Genomic DNA, 23,652 nt, shown 5'->3' with positions numbered 1-23,652 from the left:
TGGTAAGTCTTCTTTGCTGCCTCTAAAGAGAAAGAGCCCGCAAGTCCATAAAGAAGACAAATGGTAAACAAAACCGCCTATCTTCTGACAGATTCCAGGACGAGTATCATTCACACAGCATTCTGCGAGAAAAGGGAGAGATTCATCTGGCCTGACTTTGTGCAGGACAACAGCCTGCGCCATAATGAGCCCTTCCCAGGGCTGTGAAATTGCGCTGAATAGGGGGAGAGTGCAGCCGCCTGTCCCCTGGGCATGTTGATTACAGTCCTTTGTATGCACCAGCCCTGCCAGCCCCGGTCTGGTTCTAAACTAGGGGAGGGCAGAAAGAACCCAACAAATTTGTTGCTATGAAACTTCCCCAATGGGGGTCGGCGCAATGCTGTTTGGGATGGAGTGCCCTTGCTCCAAGCTGTTCTTGTCTGGGTTCCACCCCTGCTCTCAACTGAACAAGGCTGGGAGGCAGCCAATCACCAGCAGTGTATGGGTGGCCTCAGCCCCCTGCCCAGGGCTCCTCCCAGGCCCTGGGAGGTCAGGGGGAAAAGCCCCACCACCACCGCCCCCCGCAGGGTTATTCCCAAGCACCCTCAGGCCAATGGCCAATCGGAGTCAAGAGGACCCCAGAAAATGCATCTGAAACAGAGCAGAGAAGTGCAGCCTTGGCACCAAGATCTCCCACAGGGCCAGGGCTGGGGGTGACTCCACACCTACGCGATTCTGGAAGCCTCTGAGAGCAAACCATCCGAAATCAAAATGCCGGGACCAAATGGTTCAACCGAGGAAGCCGTTTCCTTAAACCATCCTCAGGACAGTGGACGCCACGGTGCGCGCGCGCGCGTGCCTGTGTGATGGAGACACCCCTGTCTGAAGATCTCCGGGGAACACATCCCCTGCCGGTGTCTGAACTCCCACAGCGTTTATGCCAAGATCCCAGCGTCTTTCTTTGGTAGGAAGTGTTCTGTGACGGAACTGCTGATTCAACGTTCCCACAGCCCCCCAGGCGGTGACACCAGGAAAAGAGCTGAGGGGGGAGATCCGGAACTTTCAAGGCATGCCACCAATGAAATGGCAGGCCCTTTCCGATCACATTCTTCTCACCAATCAGAAAGCAGATCTTTCAGGCGTTGTCTTTTCTCACCAATCACGAAACAGGGCACTTAAGGCAATGCTTTTCCTCACCAATCAGGAGGCAGGATCCTTGAAGGCTTTCTCCACCAGTCAGGAGGCACTGAGAGTCCCCTCCCCCCCTTTCCTGAGACGTTTCCCCAGCAGGATAAGCAGGTGTTGTGCTGAGCAGAGTCCATCCTTGTGTTTCTCCTCTTCCATGGACGGGTTCTTCTCCCAGGTTACCACCACAGCACTTGCTGTCAAGGGTTGGGAGGAAAGACACAGCCACCCAGGCTGGCCACAGTATTTGAACTAAGACAGGATCACACCTTCATCTGCCTGCATCTGTCCCTCCTGGAAACCAGCAAAGGAAGCCAGCATCCTTAACCAGAGTGGCAGAGCCTGGGAGAATGATCTGCGGGTTCCCACGACCCTGTGGCCTCCCGACACCTCACTCCCAGCAGTGAGAAGCCACACACAGCCTTCATCCCTCCCCACAGCAGCAGAGGAAAGGGAGGGGAGGCAGATGGCAAGATGACCAAGGCCCTGCTCCTTCCTGACTCTCCAGGTGACATGCCTTCCCTGCTCTGACAGCAGAAACTGGCACCACAGGAAATGACCACTGCCCTTTCAGGCAGAGACCAGACCTTTGCACCCACCAGCACAGGGCTGCCCACCTGAGTGGCTCTCGTTGACTAAAATTTCTTGGCCAAATCCCCAAGAAATCTATGCGCAAGCAGTTTGTTTACAAGACCCTGACTCCAATTTCTTCTGTAGAAAAAAGACAATAAACACGTGGGCACAAGGCACTGGCTCCCTTCCAACTCCATTCTCTGAAAACCCAAAGCCCTCCTTCCCTGGTGCCCCTACCTTGCTGCCACCAGAGGCATTTCCTGGATCCCTTTGCCCAGGTCATCTTCTCAGTTCCAGTGCAAAGCTTCCAGGGGATTCTCACCTGGATCAGTTTGTTTTTTGGGGTTTTGTTTCTTTGTTGTTTTTAATGTGGAAATAGCCCAGCTACCTTTATGCTTAAATTTCTCTCAGCAACCACCAGAGGCAGCCTTAAGTCCACAGATCTGGAAGTAGAGTGTACTTGTGTGCTGGGAGCCACCCTATCCATCCCCCGCTCACTTGGAATCCAAGGGTTTCTCCTGGAGCAAAGAGACAGGAACCTGCTTTTTGGAGAAAAGCACTCTGCAAGAGCAGGGCCAGCCTCGGGAGCCCTGCACTCAGAAGGGTACATGCTTGGTCGAAACTCTACTGGCCATTTTGAAATTCTTAGCAATTCCTGAACACGAAGCCCCAGGGGTTTTCATTTTGCACTGGAGCCTGTGAATTATGTAATCAGTCCAGCACACAAGTGCCCGACATCTGGTGGATTTCCTGTTAAGAAGATGATACTTTGGCTGCATCCAAGGCTAAGCAGTGGCCACAGAAGGGTTTCTCTGCTGCAGCCCATCATCTGGGCCTGTGTCTGCCTGGCCCGGGTCCGCCCCGCGTCAGGGTCTTTACGGGTCCCTGGGAGGACCCCCATCCATGCTGGCTTGGGGCCCAGGAGCCCTCGGAGACCACTTTCTCCTCCGGAAGCCATGCTCACAGCAAGCCCTGGCTCCAGGCCCCAAGTTTTGGACCCGGAGAGCCCTGGTTCCTGGAATTCCCAAAAGCAAATGTTGGGGGGAGGGAAGGGGGCGGGCACTTTCCCCTCCCCCATGGTCACTAAATCCCCTGGCACTTCATCAGCTCCTCTGAGTCATCTGACCATTGCTTCATTTTTGTCAGTGGGAGAAAACAAACAGGCGAAAAGTTAAAACATTACTGCTTGCTTCGGTGAGCGAAAATAGAGTCCTCCGTCTCCCTGTAGGTTTTTTTTTTTGTCCTGAGACGTGAAACTATTTGCAGGTGGATTAAAGCGCTCCTCTGAGCCCCTCCCCCCTCGCCCCTCCCCATGCGGCCGACCTCGCCGCCTCGAAGGTGCGCGTCTGTGGGGGCGCGCACACATCCCCCCACATGCATCTGTGCGGGGTTTGGTGAAAGAGGGTCCTTTGTAAGCTGGGTGAACATGACCCTCGCCCTGTGGTATGCGGCGCACCTGTGCGCGCGGAGGGGGCGGGGCCCAGGCTGCACCCTCGCGGGGCTCACACCTCCTTTCTTCTCCCGGGCCGCTCCTCCGCCGCCCCTTTGTTCCTCCCTGCACCTCCAAATACCTGCGAGGCGTGCGTGCGTGCGTGCCATGGGGACGGGAAAAAGAAATCGAGGAGGAGGAGGATGGGGGGGAGAGGGAGAGAGGAGAGAGGAGGGGGGAGGGGGGAGGAGGGGATGGAGGAGGGGGGGAGGGAGAAGGGGGGGGGCCGGCCCCCGGCCCGGCCCCGCCCCGCCTACCTTTGCAGGCCTTGCGGTGGGTGATGGGCTTGCCCAGGTCGCGGAAGTAGCCCTCCTTGCAGTAGTGGCAGTGGCGGCCGGCCGTGTTGTGGCGGCAGTTGAGGCAGACACCCCCGCTCTTGCGCCCCGACAGCTTGTAAAGCTCCATGTTGAAGCGGCAGCGGCGAGCGTGCAGGTTGCAGTTACAGGCTGCGGGAAGCAGGACACCGATCAGGCAGGGGCGTGGGAGACCCCGTCCGCCCCCCACCCGGCTCCCCTCCTCCGCTGCCCCACCGCGAGGCAGCCTCTGCTCGGGAGCTTTTCCTGGGCCCTCCTGTTTGCATCCATCCGAACGTACTGACCGCCTGGCAGGACCTGAACCTTCATGGCCAGGCGCCTGCTTCCCTCCCAGGTAGAGAACCTTCTTTTCCCTCGAAGAACGCAACCGCCACCCCCCACCCCCCACCCCCACGGAGTTGGGAGGTGCCACTGGCATCCTCCGCGTGCCCCAGTGCTGCTTGTTAGGGGATGAGCTGTGTTCCCCCCTTGCCTGTGCCGAAGCCCTAACCCCAAAACCTCCAAAGGTGCCTGTATTTGGACTCATCTTGAAAGAAGACCCAGCTTGGAGATGGGGCCTTGGAGGAGAGGATTACATTTAAGTGAGGCCATTAGGATGGGCCCGAGTCCAGTCTGACTAGTGTCCTCTTTTTATAAAGATTAAGTCTGGACACACACAGAGACGGCAGGGGTGCACACGCTGGGTTAGAAAAGACCACAGGACGACGCAGGCAGGCGGCCGCCTGCACGCGGAGGAGAGAGGCCTCCGGAGAAAACAAGCCTGCCCACACCCCGATCTGGACTCCGGCCCCCCAGTCGTGAGAAATCAAGGGGTGCTGGTTAAGCTCGAGGTGGGTGGTATTTTGCCACAGTAGCGGGAGCAGACACACGCACTGCTTCACCTCTATGCCCCCCTCCAACCCCGCCGCACTCCCCCCACTTCCTTGTGCTCTGGCCGCTGGAATGGACGCTCTCCTTTTCCCACGCCGCCTCCTGCCACAGAGGGCTCAGGGCCCTGCCGCGGTGTCTTCCCTCCCACCCACACACCTGGCCGCTGGATCCTCTGGACAGGTCCTCAGCATCCCCCTCCCTTGCCTTCCCCGTGCCTGTTCCCCACACGCCCCTCAGGACTCCCTCCACTAGGATGCTCTCTTGGGCCTGCCTTGCTCCCCCCTCATGGCACTGACGCCCTCTGTGCTCCTCATTCTGAAAGCAGCATTTCCAGCTTCTGCTTTGGGGTCTCCGAGGGGACCCAGGGGCACTTCCCCCAAACCCACTTGCTGCTCTGCACCCATCAGGCCTCCGGCCCTCTGTCACCTGCGCTGAGCCCTGCAAGCTCCCAACACTGTAGACAGCAGGAGTTCCGAGCACCTAGCTGAGGAGGTCTGGTACCTACTTAAAATCTTGCAGTAGCTCCCCACTGAAAAAGCCTGCATCACTTAAGGGCCTTCCTGGGCTGTGAATAAATGTCCTGCTCTTCCCTCCCATCGGAGCTCAGCTCATCACCCCTCCCCCCCTTACATTTCAATGGCTATCACACTTTTTCAGATTCTAGAGCATGCCACGTGGAGGTCCCCTCTGGCTTTGCATCTGCTGTGCCTTGCCTCCTAGGACCCTCTGCTCTCAAGCCCCCTTCTCATCTGCCTGCATCCTTCTCATCTCCTGGGTTGGTTTCCATGTCCCTCCCAGGCCCACCTCCACCTCCCGCCAGCCCTGCTCCCGCTCAGGTGCTCTGGGCTCCCCAGGCACGTAGTCCGGCCCCCACCCCAGCCCTCCTCCTCCTACGGCCACCTGCTTCTTCTTTAGGCTTCTAACACCAGGATATCTCCAGCTTCAATCTGGCCTAATCTTGCTCATTCTGCAACCTGATGTGCCCTTGCTTTTGTGCTGAGCTTGTTTTAAGTGGCATTTTATGTGGTTGCTGAAGAAAGGCATGTTTCATACAGACCCGTGAAAAACAAAAGCAGAAAGGTGTAAAAAAAAAAAAAAAAAAACCGCACTCAAATTTCCACCAACTGCTGTTAATACGGGGCTTTGCTTCCAACTTTAATTAACATTTGCTCAGCTGTGCAGCTCTTTAATTCTTTCCTCCAGATACCTCTCGCTCTCTAGCCTTTGTTGCATGTAATGATAGACACCTTTTACTGTCAGATAATGTCCTTCCTGATTTTGAAAGGTCGTGGGGTCCTCTGCTGTACGGATACATGAAATGGGCTCCCTGGAGCCAGAAGCGGATACAGTGAAAAGCAGGGCCTTCCGGGGGGCGGGGGTGGGGGTGAATTTATTTCCAGTTGTTCCTCATTACAAACAACTCAATGGGGAGTTCCCTGGTGGCACAGCAGGTTAAGGACCTACTGTGGTCACTGCAGCGGCTCGGGTCGCTGCTGGGGCGCAGGTTCGATCCCTGGCCTGGAGAACTTCTACATGCCACACGGATGAGGCCAAAAGAAATAAACAAAGTGGTCACAACCTTTGAACATGCATGTGTGTACTTTGCTCTGATCACTGTCATACGGTAAATGTCCCCAGGCAGATTTGCCAGGTGAAATGCTGGTGGTTTTAAGTCGGGATCCCAATTGCCAAATGGCCCTCAAGAAAGGCTGACCTGGTTTACTCTCCCCCCAGCAGGATGTGAGAGCGCCTGTTTCCCCAGACCCCGGAGAAGAACAACGCGACACGTTTTGCACGGGCGTCTTCTCTGTTTTTAACCGTTGCCAATTCGTCTGGAAAACGCACATACACACACGATTCTAATTTGCATGTCTTTGATCACCAGTGAAGCTGGACATTTCTCCATGGGCTTGTTTTCTTATTTCCATTTCTTTTCTGTGTGTAGGCATTGCCTGTTCATGCCATTTGCCCAGTTTTCAAATAAGCTGGGGTTTTCCCTCCTGATGGCTAATGCTCTGACATAGGATGGATTAAAAAACTGTTTTCTTTTTGACACAGGAGCCGCCCACGTTTTGCACCATTTTCGTATTCACCGATTGCTTTTGTGATTTAAAAAAAAAAGTCTGTCTCTTGAGTTTTTCTCTCCGATGTTAATAAGCTTCTTTAAATAGTCTTCCCAGAGTCACCCCCTCCCAGTCACACACCATTTACAAGCAGAGAGGGACAAGGCCTTTAGAGGAGGTGCTGTGTGTATCAAAGAACTGAGCTTATGCCTGAGGGCTAGAGGAAGCATCCAGAAGCCAAATTAGGCCAGAGAACGACTCCCGAGAGATTTACAATTATCTCCTCGTCCCCTCCAGCCCTTGGGACTGAGTTCAACCAGATGCGAAGAAAATTCCTCCGCTGAGCCCTAACCACCAGCACAGGGAAGGACGTGTATACTCAAGTTCATTGTCCCTGTGCGCTCAGCCACACAAGGGTGATGGGGGCTGCTCGGAGGGCTTGAGTGACTGACCACAACCGAGCCAGTAAATGCGGGCCCAGGACTAGAACCCAGGTCTTCTGGCTTCCGGCCCACAGCCCCAGAGGAGGGAATCCACATCACTGGGAGAAGCAGCTGGGTCTAGACGACAGCTGGGAATCCAGATCCTTCCTACCAGCACACAAGTCACACGGCCTGGCACAGCTCAGGGACAGGGACCAGGAGGGATCACGGGGGTGTCACCTCCTCAGGCCTCTCGTGTACAAGAAAGGCCTCAGAATCTTCTGGTCCTTCTCAGAGGCAGATGCTAAGCCTGCGTCCACGTCTGTTCTCAGCTCCAGCTGCCCCCCATCTGCTCCTCGGGGCTCAGACCCCCTTCCCCCCCAGCCCAAGGGGGACTCTGGCTGGTCTCTCTCCTCCACGTGCACCTTGCACCAACAAAGCATCTTCCTGAACAACGGGTCACACAAAAGAAGGCGCGGCGGCCAAACATCAAAAGGCAGGGCTCCCCCTGCCCCCCTGCCCTGTCCCCCTCTTCCTGGAGCTGTCAGGGGACATCAGTGGCAATTGCCCACGCTCAGCCTTCTGCAAAGTATTTTACGGCTTGTTTTCTTTTCCCTTTGTTTTATTTTCTCTGCACAAATGGAAACATACGCTGGGCAAAGCCGCTCACATCTGGATCCCTTGGCTCCACACAGAGGTGTCGCTCAGCTCCCGGCCTGTCCCCTGCCCCGTCCTTGGAAAGACACCTTAATCCCTCACGCCTTCCTGTTTATCTCCTGCCTCTCTCAGAGGCAAAAATAGGGGGTATTCATTTCATTATCCGATTTCAAGGCGGCAAGGAAGGGGCAGCTTTGGGAGAACGGAGAGGTCAGCCTGTGAGAGGCGGGAGGGCAGAGGGCAGTACTGCTTGTGCGTGGGCTGGGCAGGGGCCCCAAGGGGCACTGCGTCCTGTGCTGGGGTGCCCCGGCTACGCAGAGGGAGCTGGTCTGGTCTAGACCCCAAGTTCTGCCCTCCTTCAACTGTCACGTGGGGCCCACCTAGGACACATCACTCGTGGCTGCATTTCAGACCCAGGGGGATAATGTGGGGTGAGCGCAGGGGGACGGCCCGGACTCACAACCAGAAATGTGGTCCCATTTTCCTCTCCCACTGAAAGGTCCCCTAAATCCTATTTTAACATATGCATGTCACCCCCACTCCTTAAACTTCTTGGAACCTCTTCCAGCAACCTGGACTGTCCAACCCCCTTCCCGCAGGCAGTTCAATCCAACACACATTCGGGTGCTTCAGCTTCATGCCAGGCCCTGTGCCACAGGCCATGAGGGAGCTGGGACGACGAACTCTCAACTATCGTGGGGCTCGGGGCTCGGCAGGGGGGACACAACCAGTGCTCTTGGCCGTGAGCTCTTTGATAAAGTGGGATAAATGTTCCCTTCAGGGGTGCTGATTCCTGAAGGACAGGGGCAGTGTCTGCCCTTATACTTTCCAGCCCAGAGCACCCCTCACTGTGTTTCTGTTGAGAGAGCAAAAGCAAGCAAGCAAGAGAGGGGGTGGATGATAAGTAGGTGGATGGATGGTGGTGGGTGGATGGATGGAGGGAGGGATGGATGGATGGGTGGGGGGGTGGACAGATGGAAGGATGGATGGGTGGGTGGTTGGATGGTTGGATGGATGGATGGATGAATGGACAGATGGCTGGGTGGTGGGTGGATGGATGGATGGGTGGGTGGGTGGATGGATAGATGGGTGGGTGGGTGGATGGATGGATGGGTGGGTGGGTGGATGGATAGATGGGTGGGTGGGTGGATGGATGGCTGGGTGGCTGGTGGGTGGGTAGGTCAGGTAGGTAGGTAGAAAAGTAAGCCAGATGGTGGACTATGCAATCTGCCTGGATGACACCTAGGCACAGCCTTGTGGCATTTGTGACATTTCTTGTTACTTTGAACTACTTTGAACTTGTCTTGCTTGCTTTAACTCATCGACTTAGCTTCTGGCTGCTCAGGCTGAATGCACTGATTTAAGGAGGAGAACCCACCGTAGGACTCCCCCCGGATGTCATGGCTTCGCACACCATGGGGGCTGAATCCACATCTGCTGCTTTGATCAGGTGATCAGACACAGCCATTGGGCCTCTCTTGAAAGGTCTGATGTGCTAACTCCCGCCCCCACTAGGGCTCCCCCAGGCCCAGAAAGGATGGAACAGACGTTGCTAAGCTGTATCCTGGCCCAGCCTCTCAGCAACTCTGGCCCTGGCCCTGGCCCCCCTCAACTTCATCTGGCTCCGGGGTGCTAGCGGAACAGGATGGCCCTTCGGCAATGGGTCTCCTTGGAGTTCTGGGCTCAGTGCAGGGTCCTCCTCCACCTCCCCACCCCCAGGACCACTCCTAACAAGTCTCCCCTTCCTTCCAGGCCAATTCTTCTGAGGCTGCCCAGGCGAGTTCTGCAGCACAGCTGGAACTTCGGGCTTCTGTATCGGCAGCTGAACTGCCCCAAATAACAGCCTTTGTAAGCTTCCTCCGCAGGCTGGGGGCTGTGTATGCAAGAAAGCAGTCCCCAGCCTTGGGCTGCCTGGGTGCCTGGGGAACCAGCGGGGGTCGGGTGGGGGGGGGGGCGGTGCTGCTTCCCTGCCCTTTGCTGATTTTGTCTGTGACTGCTGGTAAGGATCCCAAGACCTACTCAACCAAACACAAAATCTTCATCACTTCCCAGGTGGAGAGTTAGAGCGATTCTGCGCCTCCCCCGCCCCGCCCCCCAGCAGGCATTTATGACAATGTCTACAGACATTGTGGGGTGTCGCAGAGATCAGCGAAGCTGCTAAACATCCTACCAGGCAGAGAACAGCCCCCATGACACTGTTACCCTGCTTGAAATGTTAATAGTGCCGCGTCTTCGAAACCCTAGGTTAGCGAGCTCTCGAATCCCCTACCCGCCGGGTAGGTGAAGCGTCACAGCCTTGGCTGTGGCCTCTGGGAGTAAATGACACTGTCCAGGAAGTGACTGACATTTGCTCCTTCAACAAACACCAAATGAGAAGCCTTGAAAAGGACCCGATCCCGGTGTGTGGGCAGGGGAGACAGCGGCTGACAAGACAGGGACCTGCCCTCAGGGCGCTTCTGGCTCAGAAGAGAGATGAACAGAAGTCTGGCAAGTGCACAGCAGACCTGGAAATTCCCACTGTGCCCTGTGGGGAAGGGATGACAGCGGGGGTTGGCCTTTCTGCCAGGACAGGGGTCCGAGGGCAGGGCCTGAGAAGAGAGTCAGAGCACGTGTATTCCCGCAGGGGCTGCTGCAAGGTGCAGATGGGACCGCTGTTCAAAGGCAGGTTCTGATTCTGAGCGGCTGGGGCGGGGCCTGGGAGCCTGCATTTCGGGCAGGAGCTGTTGCTGCTGCTGCTGCTGCTGGTCCACAGACCAGCAGTGAAGGTTTGTGGACAGGAACTAAAATGAAAAGAAATCAGCTGGAACAGAAACCACTCTGCAGAGACAAAGAGCCCGGGGAAAGGTAACAGGGACAGTTTATGGCGGGGTGTCTGCGACGGAGCCGCGGGGAGAGGTCTGGTTTCAAAAGACACTTCTTAAAGGACTGGCTCAGAATAACAAAAATATTTGAGAGTTATTTTTAAGAGTGTGGGGTAGTTTGGATTTCTTTTTATTTATTATTTTGCTGCGCTACTTGGTATGGTGTTTATTTAGAAATTGTTTGCCCCATGATTATAAATGTGAAGTATTCTGCCCCCAGGGGTGCTGTCTGAGCCCAGTGTCGGCTTCTCCTGAGATGACCAGGCTGAGCAGTCACCGCTCCCCACATACCTGGCTCCCGCCAGCCCCTGGGGACACTGAGCTGGGCTCTCAAAGGGCTCCTTTGGGAAAAGGGGCTGAGGCAGGCCCGGCCCGAGCATCTCTGGAGCCACAGGCTTTCTTGTCTGCAGGTGAGCTGGGCATAAGAGAAAAGACGGCGCAGGTAGATAAACAATCAAATCCCAGACTGTAGGTTTGGTTCTACTAACGGCAAAACTGGTAGCTCGTGGTTTATTTATTCACTCATCATAGGTGCGCAGATATGTATTGAGCACCTACTACGGTCTAAGCTCCAGGCCAGGTGTCAGGATAGACCCACGGGCAGGTGTAGTCCCCGCCCTCTCAGAGTCTTTGCAAACTCCTGGTATGAAAATGTCTGCTTAATGCAGTTGTCACTGTCACCCCACTCCAAGGACTACCCTTTCCCCCTAAACACAGGGCTTAGACCCTGTCAACTGGCCAAGCCACCGCAGCGGTGACCCGCAGGGGTGAACCAAAGAGACGGCGCAGCCGCTCACAGGAGAAGCAGCTCACAGGAGCCGTGTGGTTCCAGCCGAGGCGCGAAGGCTTGCCGTCATCCGCAGGGTGCCTGGTGTCAACGTCAACCTGAAACACGGCTGGCACGCACCCCTGGGACGTGGCCAGGACACCAGGCCACAGGCTCGTCTGGAAGGAGAGTCAGGAAGAGTCCACGCTGGGGGTGACGGTGTCCAGGTGAGGACACAAACACAGAATACGAGGGGGGAAGATGCGACACCTTAAGACATGACACAGAGTCACCAACGACGCCCAGGACACTGCACGCTTCTCGCAAAGCAGAAGTTCAGGTCCTCAGTCAACAAATATTAACGGAACCCTTTCGATGTGCCGGCTGCTGAGTCAGGGACCACAGCTGGTACCGGGCTGACACCAATGCACTTCGCTCGTTCAAGTCTCTGCCCCCTCTTCCTTCTCTAGAGTTCTGGTTTCCTTCCTTCCTTCCTTTTTTTGGCCGCACCCATGGTATGCAGAGATTCCGGGGCCAGGAATCAAACCCACACCAGAGCAGTGACTACTACCCTGAATCCTTAACCGCGAGGCCATCAGGGAACTCGGAGTTCTGGTTTGCTTTTTTCTGCCTTTTAGGGCCGCACCTGCAGCATGTGGAAGGTCCCAGGCTAAAGGTCGAATCAGAGCTACAGCCGCCGGCCTACACCACAGCCACAGCCACGTGGGATCCAACCTACACCACAGCTCACGGCAATGCCAGATCCTTAACCCACTGAGTGAGGCCAGGAACTGAACCCACACCACAGCAGTGACTACTATGCTGAACCCTTAACTGCTTGGCCATAAGGAACTCCAAGTTCTGGTTTTCAATTCGCATAACCACTAATGCCCTCCCAAGACCCCAACATGGATGGTTCTGGAATGTGGGTGTGCACAACTGCCGGGTCTGCTCCACAGAGCTAGGCCCCCACAACAGGGGTTTCTGATTCGGTAGGTTGGAAGTGGGGCCTGAGCAGCTGCACTGCTCACAAGTTCCCAGGAGATGCGGGTGCTGCCCGTCCAGGGCCACACTGCAAGGACCACTGGCCCAGAACGTGCAGAGAAGAAAAAAGACATCTAAAGACGAGAACCTGGAGCTCACATGTGAGTGTAGCTTTGATCAAGTGAACACAAATGGCACACAACCGATACAGCATCACAAGGCTGCCAGGACGAGGGGCAAGAGAACTGGACCTGATTTGGGAGACCCAGAACCTGAGCCCTCGTCTTGGTTTTGCAGCTCACCCAGCAGTGCACCCCTGGAAAGCTCACTTGGCCTCTCTGAGCCTCCAGGTTCTCACTGAGGGCACTGAGCATGAGGATCTGAGTTCTTTCCTGGCCCTAGAAGTCTGTGGCTGCGTGACACCAAAACTCCTGGAGGTAAGGGGTGGATTCCAGCCGGCAGGGAAGCTATTGGGAGTTCAGGATGAGTGTGCTTCAGCTGCAAACACGCCTCAGGGGTGAGACTGAGTGGGGCATCCTGCAGACTCCCACAAACTCAGCAGGGAAGTAGCTGACAGCACTGGGGACCATCTGGTTCAGAAGGACTGACTCTCCCGGGTACTGGGCGGAGGAAACCATTCAGAGGGAGGAGGTGGTCCACGTCGGGGCACATGGGTAGGGGAGGGCGTCCGTGGGGGTGACCTTGGTGAAAGGCTTTCCAGGAGGGCAGTTAGGAAACCTCCCTCCCGAGAGCCTTCTGAAGCCAAGTTCTCACAGGGAGGGGTCCACTGACCTCTCTGGAAGTTCTTCTGACAGTGCCCCCTCTTGGGAGACGGAGGGCCTACGAAGGTGTAAGGTGTTCTTTTTTTGTTGCTGCTGTTGTTGTTGTTTTTTTTTTTTTTTTTTTAGCTTTTTAGGGCCACACTGCGGCATGTGGAGGTTCCCAGGCGAGGTGTCCAATCAGAGCTGTAGCCACCAGCCTATCTATGTCACAGCCACAGCAACGCAGGATCCGAGCCACGTCTTCAACCTACACCACAGCTCACGGCAACACCCGATCCTTAACCCACTGAGCGAGGCCAGGGTTGGAACCCATGTTCTCATGGATCAGGTTCTTAACCCACTGAGCTCCCCATAACATTTTTTGGTAAAGCTCCAACTTGAAAACAAACCCTCTGACCCCCAGATCTGGGCGTCATCTCTGCTCTCAGAAACAGAGAGGCTAAGAAGTGGATCAAGGTGGTAGGAAAAAGGAAAAAAACCAAACCAAAACTGGCAAATGCGCTCCAAGGCCGGTTCCCCGTGTCTGTCCAGGAGGCTGGAGTTCCCAGCCGCCGCTCGGGCTTCGCGATGGTCCCTGACAAAGTCCCAGGAGAGAAGTGGCCTGTGTTTGTCGAGGGCTTAGGGAGCTTTCGCCGAGGCCGCACACAAAGCGGCCTCTGTCAACAGTCCTTCAGGCCACTAATCGGGCTGAACAAACAGAGGGTAACAGGCTCTTCACACCTGTGGGGCTTGGGAACGGCGGGCCCTTTGTCCGGGGAGCAGACAGAAGAGCGCGGGCCCCCACCCGGCCAGACCCTCCAGGGCTTCTGGAGCGGGGACCGGGGGCGGGAGGGGGGACAGCTCTGAGGCCTGCAAGCAGAGATGTGAACTCCAGCCAGGCAGGGAGACGGCAGATTGACAGGGTCCCGGCACACAGGCGGACGGCCAGGGGACTGGAGGGGACACTGGGGGGGGGGGGCGGGCTGAGCCCGCGGCAGGATGCAGGGTGGCTGCGGGGTGAGAGGCCCGGTGGCTCTCTCTGTCCCAGGAGGTCTGTGCTGGCGATCGGCCCCTCCCAGGGGACCCTGCGGGGCCATCCCCCCCCCATCGGCTTGACCTCCGCGTCATTTTTTCCACTGACTTTTCTTCTCTGTAAACATCGCAGCCTTTTCTCTCCCCGGTGCCCTTTTTCGGCTGCGGCGCCTCCCCCGAAGCCTTCGAAACGCTCCCTCCTACTGTCTCCCAGGCCTTCTGCTGCTCTGCGTGGCTCTGGTGAGCCAGAGAGGACAGTTCTTTGTCCCAGGGCTTCAGAACCTCCCTTCCCGGCCCCCCAAGTCCCGCCCCAACTCCCTCTCCCAACCCTCCTCTTCATGTGTCCCTACCCTGTTCCAGAACCTTCCAAGGCGGCCCCACTGACTATAACAGGCAAACATCCCTGCCCTCAAGGGCCCTGGTTTCAAAGGAAAGGGGCAGAGATCAGGAGTCTTGCTTCTTCCTCGTAACAGGTCCTTGCGGGGGCATCCCCGCCCCACCCCCAGCCACGTCCAAGGTCCGTCAGCCAAAGACAGAAAGAGGGTGGCATCCTCGCAGGCCGACGGGACCCTGAGGCTGGTGGGGGTTCCGGGGCTTCCTAGTGTACCCTCTTGTCGCAGAAGCGACAAGAAAAACGAGGCCCTGACAGGCAGGGGGACCTTGCCAAGGACCTGGAGCTCGTTAGGAAGCTCTTGCGAGACCTCCAGCGCCGGAGGTGGCCGAGGCCGTGGCGGAAAGTAGCGTGATAAACTCTGTGGTCGCTGGAATTCATTCCTAAAGGCCGAGAACTTTCAAAGGCAGAGAGGTTGCCTGGGGCAGAACTCTCCCCACAGCTCTGCTTTTGCCATGAGCTCCTCTCCTTGCAGCCTCTCCATCCCGCCCAGATGCCTGTCCAGCAGCACGGGGGCTTCCAACCCGTGTTCCCCGAAGGCAGTGTACATCCCCCCCCCCCCCCGGGCTGTATGACATAGACACAGGAGGGCTGATCTGCCCCTGCTCCCCAGAGCCATTTCCCATCTGTAATGGGTCTCATCACTGAGGCTGGCATATGCCAGGCTGCAGACTCCAGCGGCAGTGGGAGAGGCTGGCAGGGAGGCAGTTTAATGACTTGCAGCCGATTCTGTTCCCCTGACACCAGCAGGAAAACACGCGACTCCCCGGACACCTCTCCCACTTCCTTCCCCGCCGTGCCCCAGCCCCGGGCTTCTCTGCTGGACCAGTCCTTTAATTCAGCTCTGCAGTGAACTGTGCCTCGCACTGAAGCCCCGGACACGAGCCTCGGCTGAGGCCTCCACTTGCTCCCAGCACATGGCACTGCCCGCTGGGTCACATGAGCGCAAGAGATGGAGGTTCCTGCTTGTGGATGGGGACAGGCTGAACCCAGGGTCCCCGTGGGCCGCTCCAGGTCAACACCAATGTGCCTTCGAGTTCACTCTCCAAGGAGGGCTGCCAGATTCGGCAAATGAACACACAGGACGCCCAGTTCACTTGGAATTTCCACAAGCCCTTTTGGACCAACGTCTCTGCCAAGGATCGCAGGGTGGTCTCATCACCGTCCCCTTCCGGCTCCCCATCAAACTTGTGCTCTGCCCAAGACCTGCGACTTGGCATCATAGCTTCTGTTAAAGGTAGCGCCGATCTTCGCCGCACCCAAAAATCCCAGAAAAGGTTCAGAGGGCCCCTCAATGCTGGGGCTTTTCAGAACTCCAAGGTTCCTGGTGTGGCCGCACCAGCCCAGCCTGCCTGAAACACTCCCTTTGCTCCATCAGCTCCGTGAGAACAGACATCGGCTGCCCGAGACCCCGTGCGACACGAGAGAAGGAAAAGACCCCGTCCATCTGGTGACCCCCACATCTTGGTAGACACCACCGCCAGCGCCGAGCAGACAGGCTCTGTCCCCACCAGGCGCTCCGGGGGTCCCCCATTTCACAGGCCAAGATCCCACGTGGAATCGCACCACCGTCCGGGGAGAAACAGGAGGAGGAAGGCAGTTGTGATCAGAACGGCCCAAACTCTTGACCCAAGCAAGGTTTTCACCAGGACAGGCTTTGTGGCAGAACTGATGAAACTCAGAAAGCCAATTCTGAAGCCAGTTATTTGCATCACACCAGTAGGCGTAATTTATTTAGCTAGCAGTCAAGTGTGGAGGAAATCCCAAAAGACGTCAAATGCCATGTCACTGGAGGAGGTAGGGAGCCTACCACGAGGCGGAGGGAGTGACAGGGAACAGCAGATTCCAGCTGACCTGGAATGGGCTGCCCCCGGGAGAGTGATCGTGCCGTCTCTGGAGGCAATCAAGGAGAGGGACACAGCACAGGAGATTTTGGCTTTGAGGAGGAGGGGAACCGGACAGATTAAGTCTCTTCCAACTCAGCAAGCCTCGGAGGAGACCCGGTTCCACCTCCAGGCTGGAGGATCCAAGTTTGAGCCTCCGACTGGCCTCGTTAACATCCTGACACATGAATTAGTGGAAAGGGTGTCCTGAGAAATTCCCCAGGTTATAAATGACCCCGAGTCAGAAGGAAACAGCAGAAAAACTTCTCTGTGGGCAAACGTGGGGGTTTATTTGCAGGAAAAGACTCTAAATGGTCCCCTGGAATGACATCCCCCGTGATCGGCCGCGGCTAGGGAAAATGGCCTGGGGACCCCCGGCCACCTCGCCCTCATGGACAGATGGTGACTCTGCAGCTGAGCATTTTCCCAAAGACTCTCAGATCAGCGCAGCAACAGCAGGTCAGCGATGGCTCTGCTAGGAACCCAGCCACTCTTTCGGGGTGTTAAAGGCCTGCAGAAATGCACCCGTGCAGCTGCATGCAGCTGGCATCTCTGTGATGGCTGGTGCCAGGAAGGACTGCTCGCTGAGCATTTTACGCATCTCCCCTGCATTCCGGAACAGGCCATCCCAGGGGTTGCCGGCTCTGTGTTGCTGAAGCTCCGGCAGGAATCACATGCGAGAATGGCCCCCGGCAACAAGAGGGTCCTGCGCTGAGTGAGCTCTTCACCCTCCTCCTCCAGACTGTGTGGAGTGCCAGCAGTGCCCAGAGACTGGGCTGCACTGCTCTGGCTCAGCACCCAGAGGGCACGGCTGCTGGAGGGTCTCCCAAAGCTCCGTGGGGTCTCGGGCGCCACTAACCAGTGGGATACGGGAGGCAGGGAGGGACTGCACTGTCCTTTGCTGCTGGCCTCAGGACTGTCCCCTCCTTGAGGCCTCACCACCAAGTGGGCAGAACATTGGTGCTTACAGCCCCCCCCACCCCACCCCAGGAGCGCCAAGAGGACAAATGCCAGGCCACGGCCTGGAGGATGGGGCGGGCAGGCGGGCAGGCACAGGGGGGCAGAGGGCAGTCCTTAAAGATGGAGCGGCTTCCACTCGAGACGCACTTCAGCCACTACGACAGTGACAGGGGAGCTGCCCGGAGCCATCTCTAGGCACCACGGTAGCGCCAGAACCAAGCGTCACGCCTCTTCCCAACCTGGCCCGAGGCAGGGCTCGCCAGGCCCCTTGCGGCACCTTACTGGGCTGCATCCCCTGGCTTCTCCACCCCTGAAGCAGCATCACCTGCCTCAAGGCATGTTGTCAAGGTGAGGGATGCTCATGCAAAGGTACAGAAACTTCTAGAAGGGTCCTTAACCCTGGACAGCCCAAGCTACCCAATGGGAGACTTCAGATACCACCTCCTTTTCCCGCTTCCTCTGCCCAGGGGCACGGATGGACACTAACACAAACACACCTGCTCTCCCAAATGCCCCCGGCCAATTAAAACACGCATCTTCAGCTCAGCAAAGGAAGCCGTACAGTCAAAAAGGCGGCGGACGAGGGCTCTCATCTTACACACGTCACCCACCAAGAGCTCACAAAGATCACGCCCATTTTACAGGTCGGGAGGTCGAGGCCCCAGGCAAAGCCTCCGAGGCTCGCAGAGGGAGACACAGATGGAACCCTGCTTGGCTCCAGCTCAGATGATGGGGTTTAGCCCTGCCCCCCGGATCTCCACCGGTGACCCGATGGGCTTCGTAACTGGAACCATTTGAGGTACAAGGTGGACTGAGCTGGGCGAGTGTGGTTTAGTGACAGTAGTTCCCCTCAGGTGAAGTCTTTGGATGGTTTTTCTTGCCTTAATATTAGGAGTTTTGGGAACCAGACAGGTTCCTTGAACAGGCGGGGCGGGGGGGGTGGGGGTGGAGTGCCACATGTGAACGCCCCACATTTCTTGGCCCTGGTGCTTCTGGCTGCTCTAGGTCTGGCTAATTCCCTGGGCGTCCTCTGTAATTCCACAGTAATGTGGCTCTAATTGTCCCCAAAGCGGGCCATTCTTCCTTTATTGTGCAGTAAATTTCCCTCCAGAGTTCAGATTTCATGCGCCTGCCCCCGCCGGGGAGCCGGGCGCCCTGCCGGCCCGGGGGGGAGGCCGCTGTCCTCACGCAGGCCTCTCGTCCTGGCCAGCGGCCCTTGTCCTTCCTTGGCCGAGCCTGGGGGCTCGGGGTGGCCCTCAGGCCCCCGGGGCGGGCACACTGGCAGGGAGGCAGGGACAACTGGTCTGTGGTTCTGTCTGGAGAACGAATTAGCTGAACAAATGCAAACAAGCTGCCAGGCCAGAACGCATTAGGCTGGAGTCGAGACTGCGTTGCATCCGTCTGTCTCATCAGCGCGCAGGAGGTGGGAGCCGGGGGCACTGAAGAAGAGATTCAGGGCCTGCTCGAATCTGCCACCTGGGCCACCTGGGCCAGGCACCTGCCTCCCTCCCGGCCAGCTTTGCCCGTCTGGGATGCAGAGTCATTACAAGCCCCCGCCTGATCCGATGAGATAAGGTCAGAAGCACAGTGACGGGAGTGAGCCGGGAGCTTGGCCGCATGAGGTCAAATGCCTTCTGTCACATGCCCACACGTTGTACCGGACCTTGGGCGTGTCTGTGAAGCTGTGTCTCAGGTTCCCTACCTGGGGGTGAGGACAATAACGGTGGCCGCCTGTGAGCAGCAGCTCAGCCAGGAGCCCAGGCACCGCGGTTTCCATGATCGATGTGACAATGCAGTTCCGGGAACCCGTGGAAGAGCGGGACGCGGGGACCCGAGACTCAGTGACGCTCGGTTGCCCTGGATGGGTTCCTCGGGGCAGAAAGAAACAAAATGACAAAGAGGGTCCCCTCCTAGGAGGCTGTGACCCTGGGGAGGCAAGACCGGCTCTCCTCCACAGGCCTTCGCGGTTTCACAGGCGACCCTTCTAGCAGCGGCCTGACATGGTTCAGGCCCAAAGGTTTTAAGGGATTCTCACCATGACCGTCTTTCCTCTCCAGAACCGAAACCATCTATATGTTGCATTTTGGGTTTTTGTTTTTGTTTTTTCTTTTTAGGGCTGCACCTGTGGCATATGGAAGTTGCCAGGCTCAGGGTTGAATCAGAGCTGGAGCCGCCACGTCTGCAACCGACACTGCAGCTCACGGCAATGCCGGATCCTTAACCCGCCGAACATGGCCAGGGATCAAACCTGCATCCTCATGGATCCTAGGCGGGTTCGTTACCACTGAGCCACGATGGGAACTCCCCCCCAAAGCATCTAGAACAGAGTCAAGAACAATACAAAAGGACGAGCAATCTCTGAGCAGCCCAAACGGTGGCGACCACTCGTCTCCACTAGACGGATGCTCTGTAGTCCCAGGAGACCCCCGGTCCAGCTCCTCCTCGCTCTCCATTCACAAGAATGCTAACACAGCAAGAAGAAGGGGGACCAGCTGCACAGGGGCTGGAAGACAGAACAGGCGAGGTGAGAACCCGGGCAGCGTGAAGTGTGGGGGCAACAGGACGGGGGCAGCGCCCCACCCCTCACAGGTCTCTGCTGCAGGAAATTATAGTGGATGATGCCCACAGAGGGGGCAGGTGGCACTCAGAGCCGATGCCTCCACCCCCACATCCCAGCTGAAGGACCCTGAGCTCCTGGGGGATCCCCGTCTGAGCTCAGGCCCACCCACCCCCCCCCCCCCGGTCACCTGGTCACACCTCTGCTTTCTCTCCACACCCTATCACCACCTGGGGTCACACCTGCCTCCTCTTGAAGAAATAAGGCCCTAGGCTCTTGGTCCACGGCCCCTTCATCATCACGACTTTCTCCCTCTGCCCTCTGCTTTCATCCCCCTGCCCAGCCCTTTTGGAGAAAGTCACCCCACAGGAGAGGTGGACACGTCCATAAATCCACGACCCCCAGTCACCCCAGACAGCCATGTCTCACTCTGTCACAACCTTCAGGTCTTGGCTCTCCTGGCCCTTCTCAGGGACACCCACTCTGGCCGCCACCCTGGTTATAATGTTGTGTTAGTTTCAGGTGTACAGCAACGTGATTCAGATATATACGTAAATATATTTCTCATCTTCTTTTCCATGACAGTTCATTACAGGACATTGAATACAGTTCCCTGTCCGATACGGTGGGACCTTGTCGTTTATCTATTTTACACATGGTGGGTTACATCTGCTCATCCCAAACTCCTAATTTATCCCCCCTTTGGTAATCACAAATTTGTTTTCTATGTCTCAGTCTGTTTGTTTTGTAAATAAGTTCCTTTGTATCATTTTTTTCGATTCCACATAGAAGTAACACCATCTGGTATTTACCTTTCTCTAACTTACGTCACTTAGTCTGAATCTCTAGGTCCATCATGTTGCTGCCAGGAGCATTATGTCATTATTTTTAACGGCCGAGTAACCTTCCACTGTATGTCTATGCCACAGCTTCTGTATCCATTTCTCTGTCCCTGGATGTTCAGGTTGTTTCTGTGTCTTGGTTACTGTAAATAGCGCTGCTACGAACAGCAGGGTGCATTGTATCTTTTCAAATGAAGTCTTCTCAGCTGTACAATCCACGAGGGGGGCTGCAGGATCCCATGGCAGCACTATGGTTAGCTTTTAAGGAACCTCCATACTATTTTCCGTAGTGGCTGCCCCAAATTACACTCCTGCCCACAGTCACATCCCTCGGAGGATGATCCTTCTTCTTCTTCTTTTTTTTAATCTTTTTGCTATTTCTTTGGGCCGCTTCCGCGGCATATGGAGGTTCCCAGGCTAGGGGTCCAATCGGAGCTGTAGCCACTGGCCTATGCCAGAGCCACAGCAACGCAGGATCCGAGCCGCGTCTGCAACCTACACCACAGCTCACAGCAACACCGGATCCTGAACCCACTGAGCAAGGGCAGGGATCGAACCCGCAACCTCATGGTTCCTAGTTGGATTCGTTAACCACTGGGCCACGACGGGAACTCCCTGATCCTTCTTATTATCTTCCAGCGTGTACCTACTTCACACACTCATCCACTTACTGTGCTCCCCCGTCTACAACATAAGCTCCATGAGGGCACAGACTGTCCTCGTTCTTGTTCCCTGATGTATCTGCAGGGCCTAGAACACAGTGCCTGGTCTGGAGCAGGGACTGGGACATCCTCTCATCCTCCTGGCTCCCGCTCTGGGAAAGCCCTCCCTCCAGCCCCCATCTCCCCGCTGCCGCCCTCCCTCTGCCCCTCCCAGCTCAGCTCCCCAGCCCCCCCCCGCCCCACTCTCCACTCTGCCTTCTTCCGCTGGGAACACCCAGCTAGGGCCACCCACAGCCACGATACTGCAGGTCAACGGAGGCTGCCAGATCTCCTCGTGGGCCCCCAGCAGTTCTGACAGCGTTCGCTCCTTCCTCTCTTTCTTCTTCCTCTCCCTCTTTGATGCTCAGGCCTCCCTCCCACGACCTGCCTCCCAGGCTTGCCCGGAGTCACAGCTGGAGCTCTGGCCGGGCAAGTGAGCCTGCTTCCTCTTACCTGACTGTTCTGTCTCCCTTGATAATCTCACCCGACTCATCCATCATCTTCTCGGAGAGAGCAGACTCCCAGACCCACGGTTCTTGATCCAGAACTTTCTGAGCTGCAGACTCTTGTATATATCCGACCACCAACCCCACATCTTGGATCTCTCAAAGGTGCTTCAAAGGCATCCTGCTCCCTCTCAAAGGCAGGTGTCTCGCAAGGCACAACGCCATCATTGACCCCCAGGGGCAAGTGGGACACGGAGGAGGCACCTTTGTCACTTCCGCTTCTTCAACCCATGACCAAGTCCTGGTTACTTCTGAATTCCCCCATCTCCCCCAGGTCCCTCTGCTTCTTCCCTTAGTGCCAGTTGCCATGCTCCGTGACCTGCCCAGGGCTCACGAACTCGGGCTTTAAACCCACCTGAGGGCTGATCCTCTTCCCCCTGCAGCCAATGAGGTCAAAACTGGCTGTCTTCGTGGCTCTCTCCTGCACAGCAGGCTCACAGCTCACGGGCCGTACCCTGAGAGAGTCGCCCTGCAGGGTCTCAACTTGACACCCATCCCCTGTCGGGCTCCCTGCCTGCACCTCTGGCCCCGGGTCCCAATGAGCCCAGGCTCCAGGTCACAAGGGTTGGTACCCTCCCGTCCAGAGGCAGCCCCATGATTCCACTTCCACTCTGCAGGCCTCAGTACATGCCTTTTTCTCTAGCCAACTTAGTGATGCATTTTTTCCTAAGTTTGTGTTTTGGTCTGTTCCTTTTTTTTTTTTTTTCCTTGCACACAATATTCTCTATTTATTTATTTTTTTAAAGCATACTGTCTGTTCCTTTAAAAAACACTCCGTCCTGTACTTGTTACCGTTGCCTTCAGAGGCGTCCGTTCCTCCATATGCAACGCAGATAGGCTGCTGGATTAGGGGCCACCAACCTTCAGAGGACCCGGCAAGGACCTGCCCTCTCCTGACCCAGAGCACACACTGCCCGCACCACCAGGCACAACCCTTTAAGAGCCACACAGCCCTCCTGGCCACCTGCTAACTTGCGGTAATGAGTGTGTTGGCTTTGCTCCCCAGTGCAGCCAGCACTTAACAAACCAAGGCAACTATCTGTTAAGCAGGTTGCAAGATGGGCTCAGTGGGTTGAGGGCTAGTGTTGGGGAAAAACAAAAAACAAAACAAACAGGGAGTTCCCATTGTGGCTCAGTGGTAATGAACCCCACTAGGAACCATGAGGATGCGGGTTTGATCCCTGGCCTCGCTCAGTGGGCTAAGGATCCGGAGTTGCCATGAGCTGTAGGTGTAGGTTGCAGATGTGGCTCAGATCCTGTGTTGCTGTGGCTGTGGTGTAGGCTGGCAGCTGTAGCTCCGATTGAACCCCTAGCCTGGGAACTTCCACAGGCCATGGGTGTGGCCCTAAAAAGACAAAAAGAGAAAAAAGAAGAAAAAAAAAAAACCCTTAGAGAACAGAAAACATCAGGGTGGACCACTCATAGCGAAGGTCTATTAAAGTTTTAGTCTGGACGGATGGGCGGATGGATAGAAGTACTGGGTCATGATTCATATAGTGAATGTATTTTTACTGTGTGTCACGGTTGAAAAATGTTTCCTTTTCAATTCCAGCGCCCTGGTTGTGCTCCGTCCTTGAGGACGAGGCCCGCGTCTGCCCTCCTCCCTGTTTCTCGCCGACAGGAAGCCTGCCAGGCTCACCGGCGGGTCCTGGCAAACACGGGGTGACCCGGAATGGACTCTGTTTCTGGAGCGAGTGAGGGGGATCACCGGGAAACCGACGCCGGGAGGTTGGAACACGAGCCCTTCCTCTGGAGCTGGAATCCGTTTGGTCTTAGCAAGCCCTGTCCCTGGACCTTGCCAGGTGAGGCCGCATCTGTCCTTGCAACAGCCTCACTTCAGAACCTAAAGGCAGGGC

The 23,652-nt window shown here is 56.5% G+C and overlaps 1 protein-coding gene across 2 annotated transcripts in view; it reads right to left on the bottom strand.

Annotated features, from left to right (window-relative positions):
- Positions 1 to 23,652, bottom strand: part of NTN1 (netrin 1) — a 204,342-nt gene that overhangs the window by 64,406 nt on the left and 116,284 nt on the right. For both annotated transcript variants that reach the window (XM_047759288.1, XM_047759287.1), the window contains exon 3: positions 3,484 to 3,672. In XM_047759288.1, coding sequence (XP_047615244.1) covers positions 3,484 to 3,672 — 189 coding nt within the window. The remainder of the gene's footprint in view (positions 1 to 3,483; positions 3,673 to 23,652) is intronic.

This window comes from Phacochoerus africanus, chromosome 14 (genome assembly GCF_016906955.1).
Source record: "Phacochoerus africanus isolate WHEZ1 chromosome 14, ROS_Pafr_v1, whole genome shotgun sequence".
NCBI classification, from domain to species: Eukaryota; Metazoa; Chordata; class Mammalia; order Artiodactyla; family Suidae; genus Phacochoerus; species Phacochoerus africanus.
This window is presented reverse-complemented; position numbering and strand designations above follow the sequence as displayed.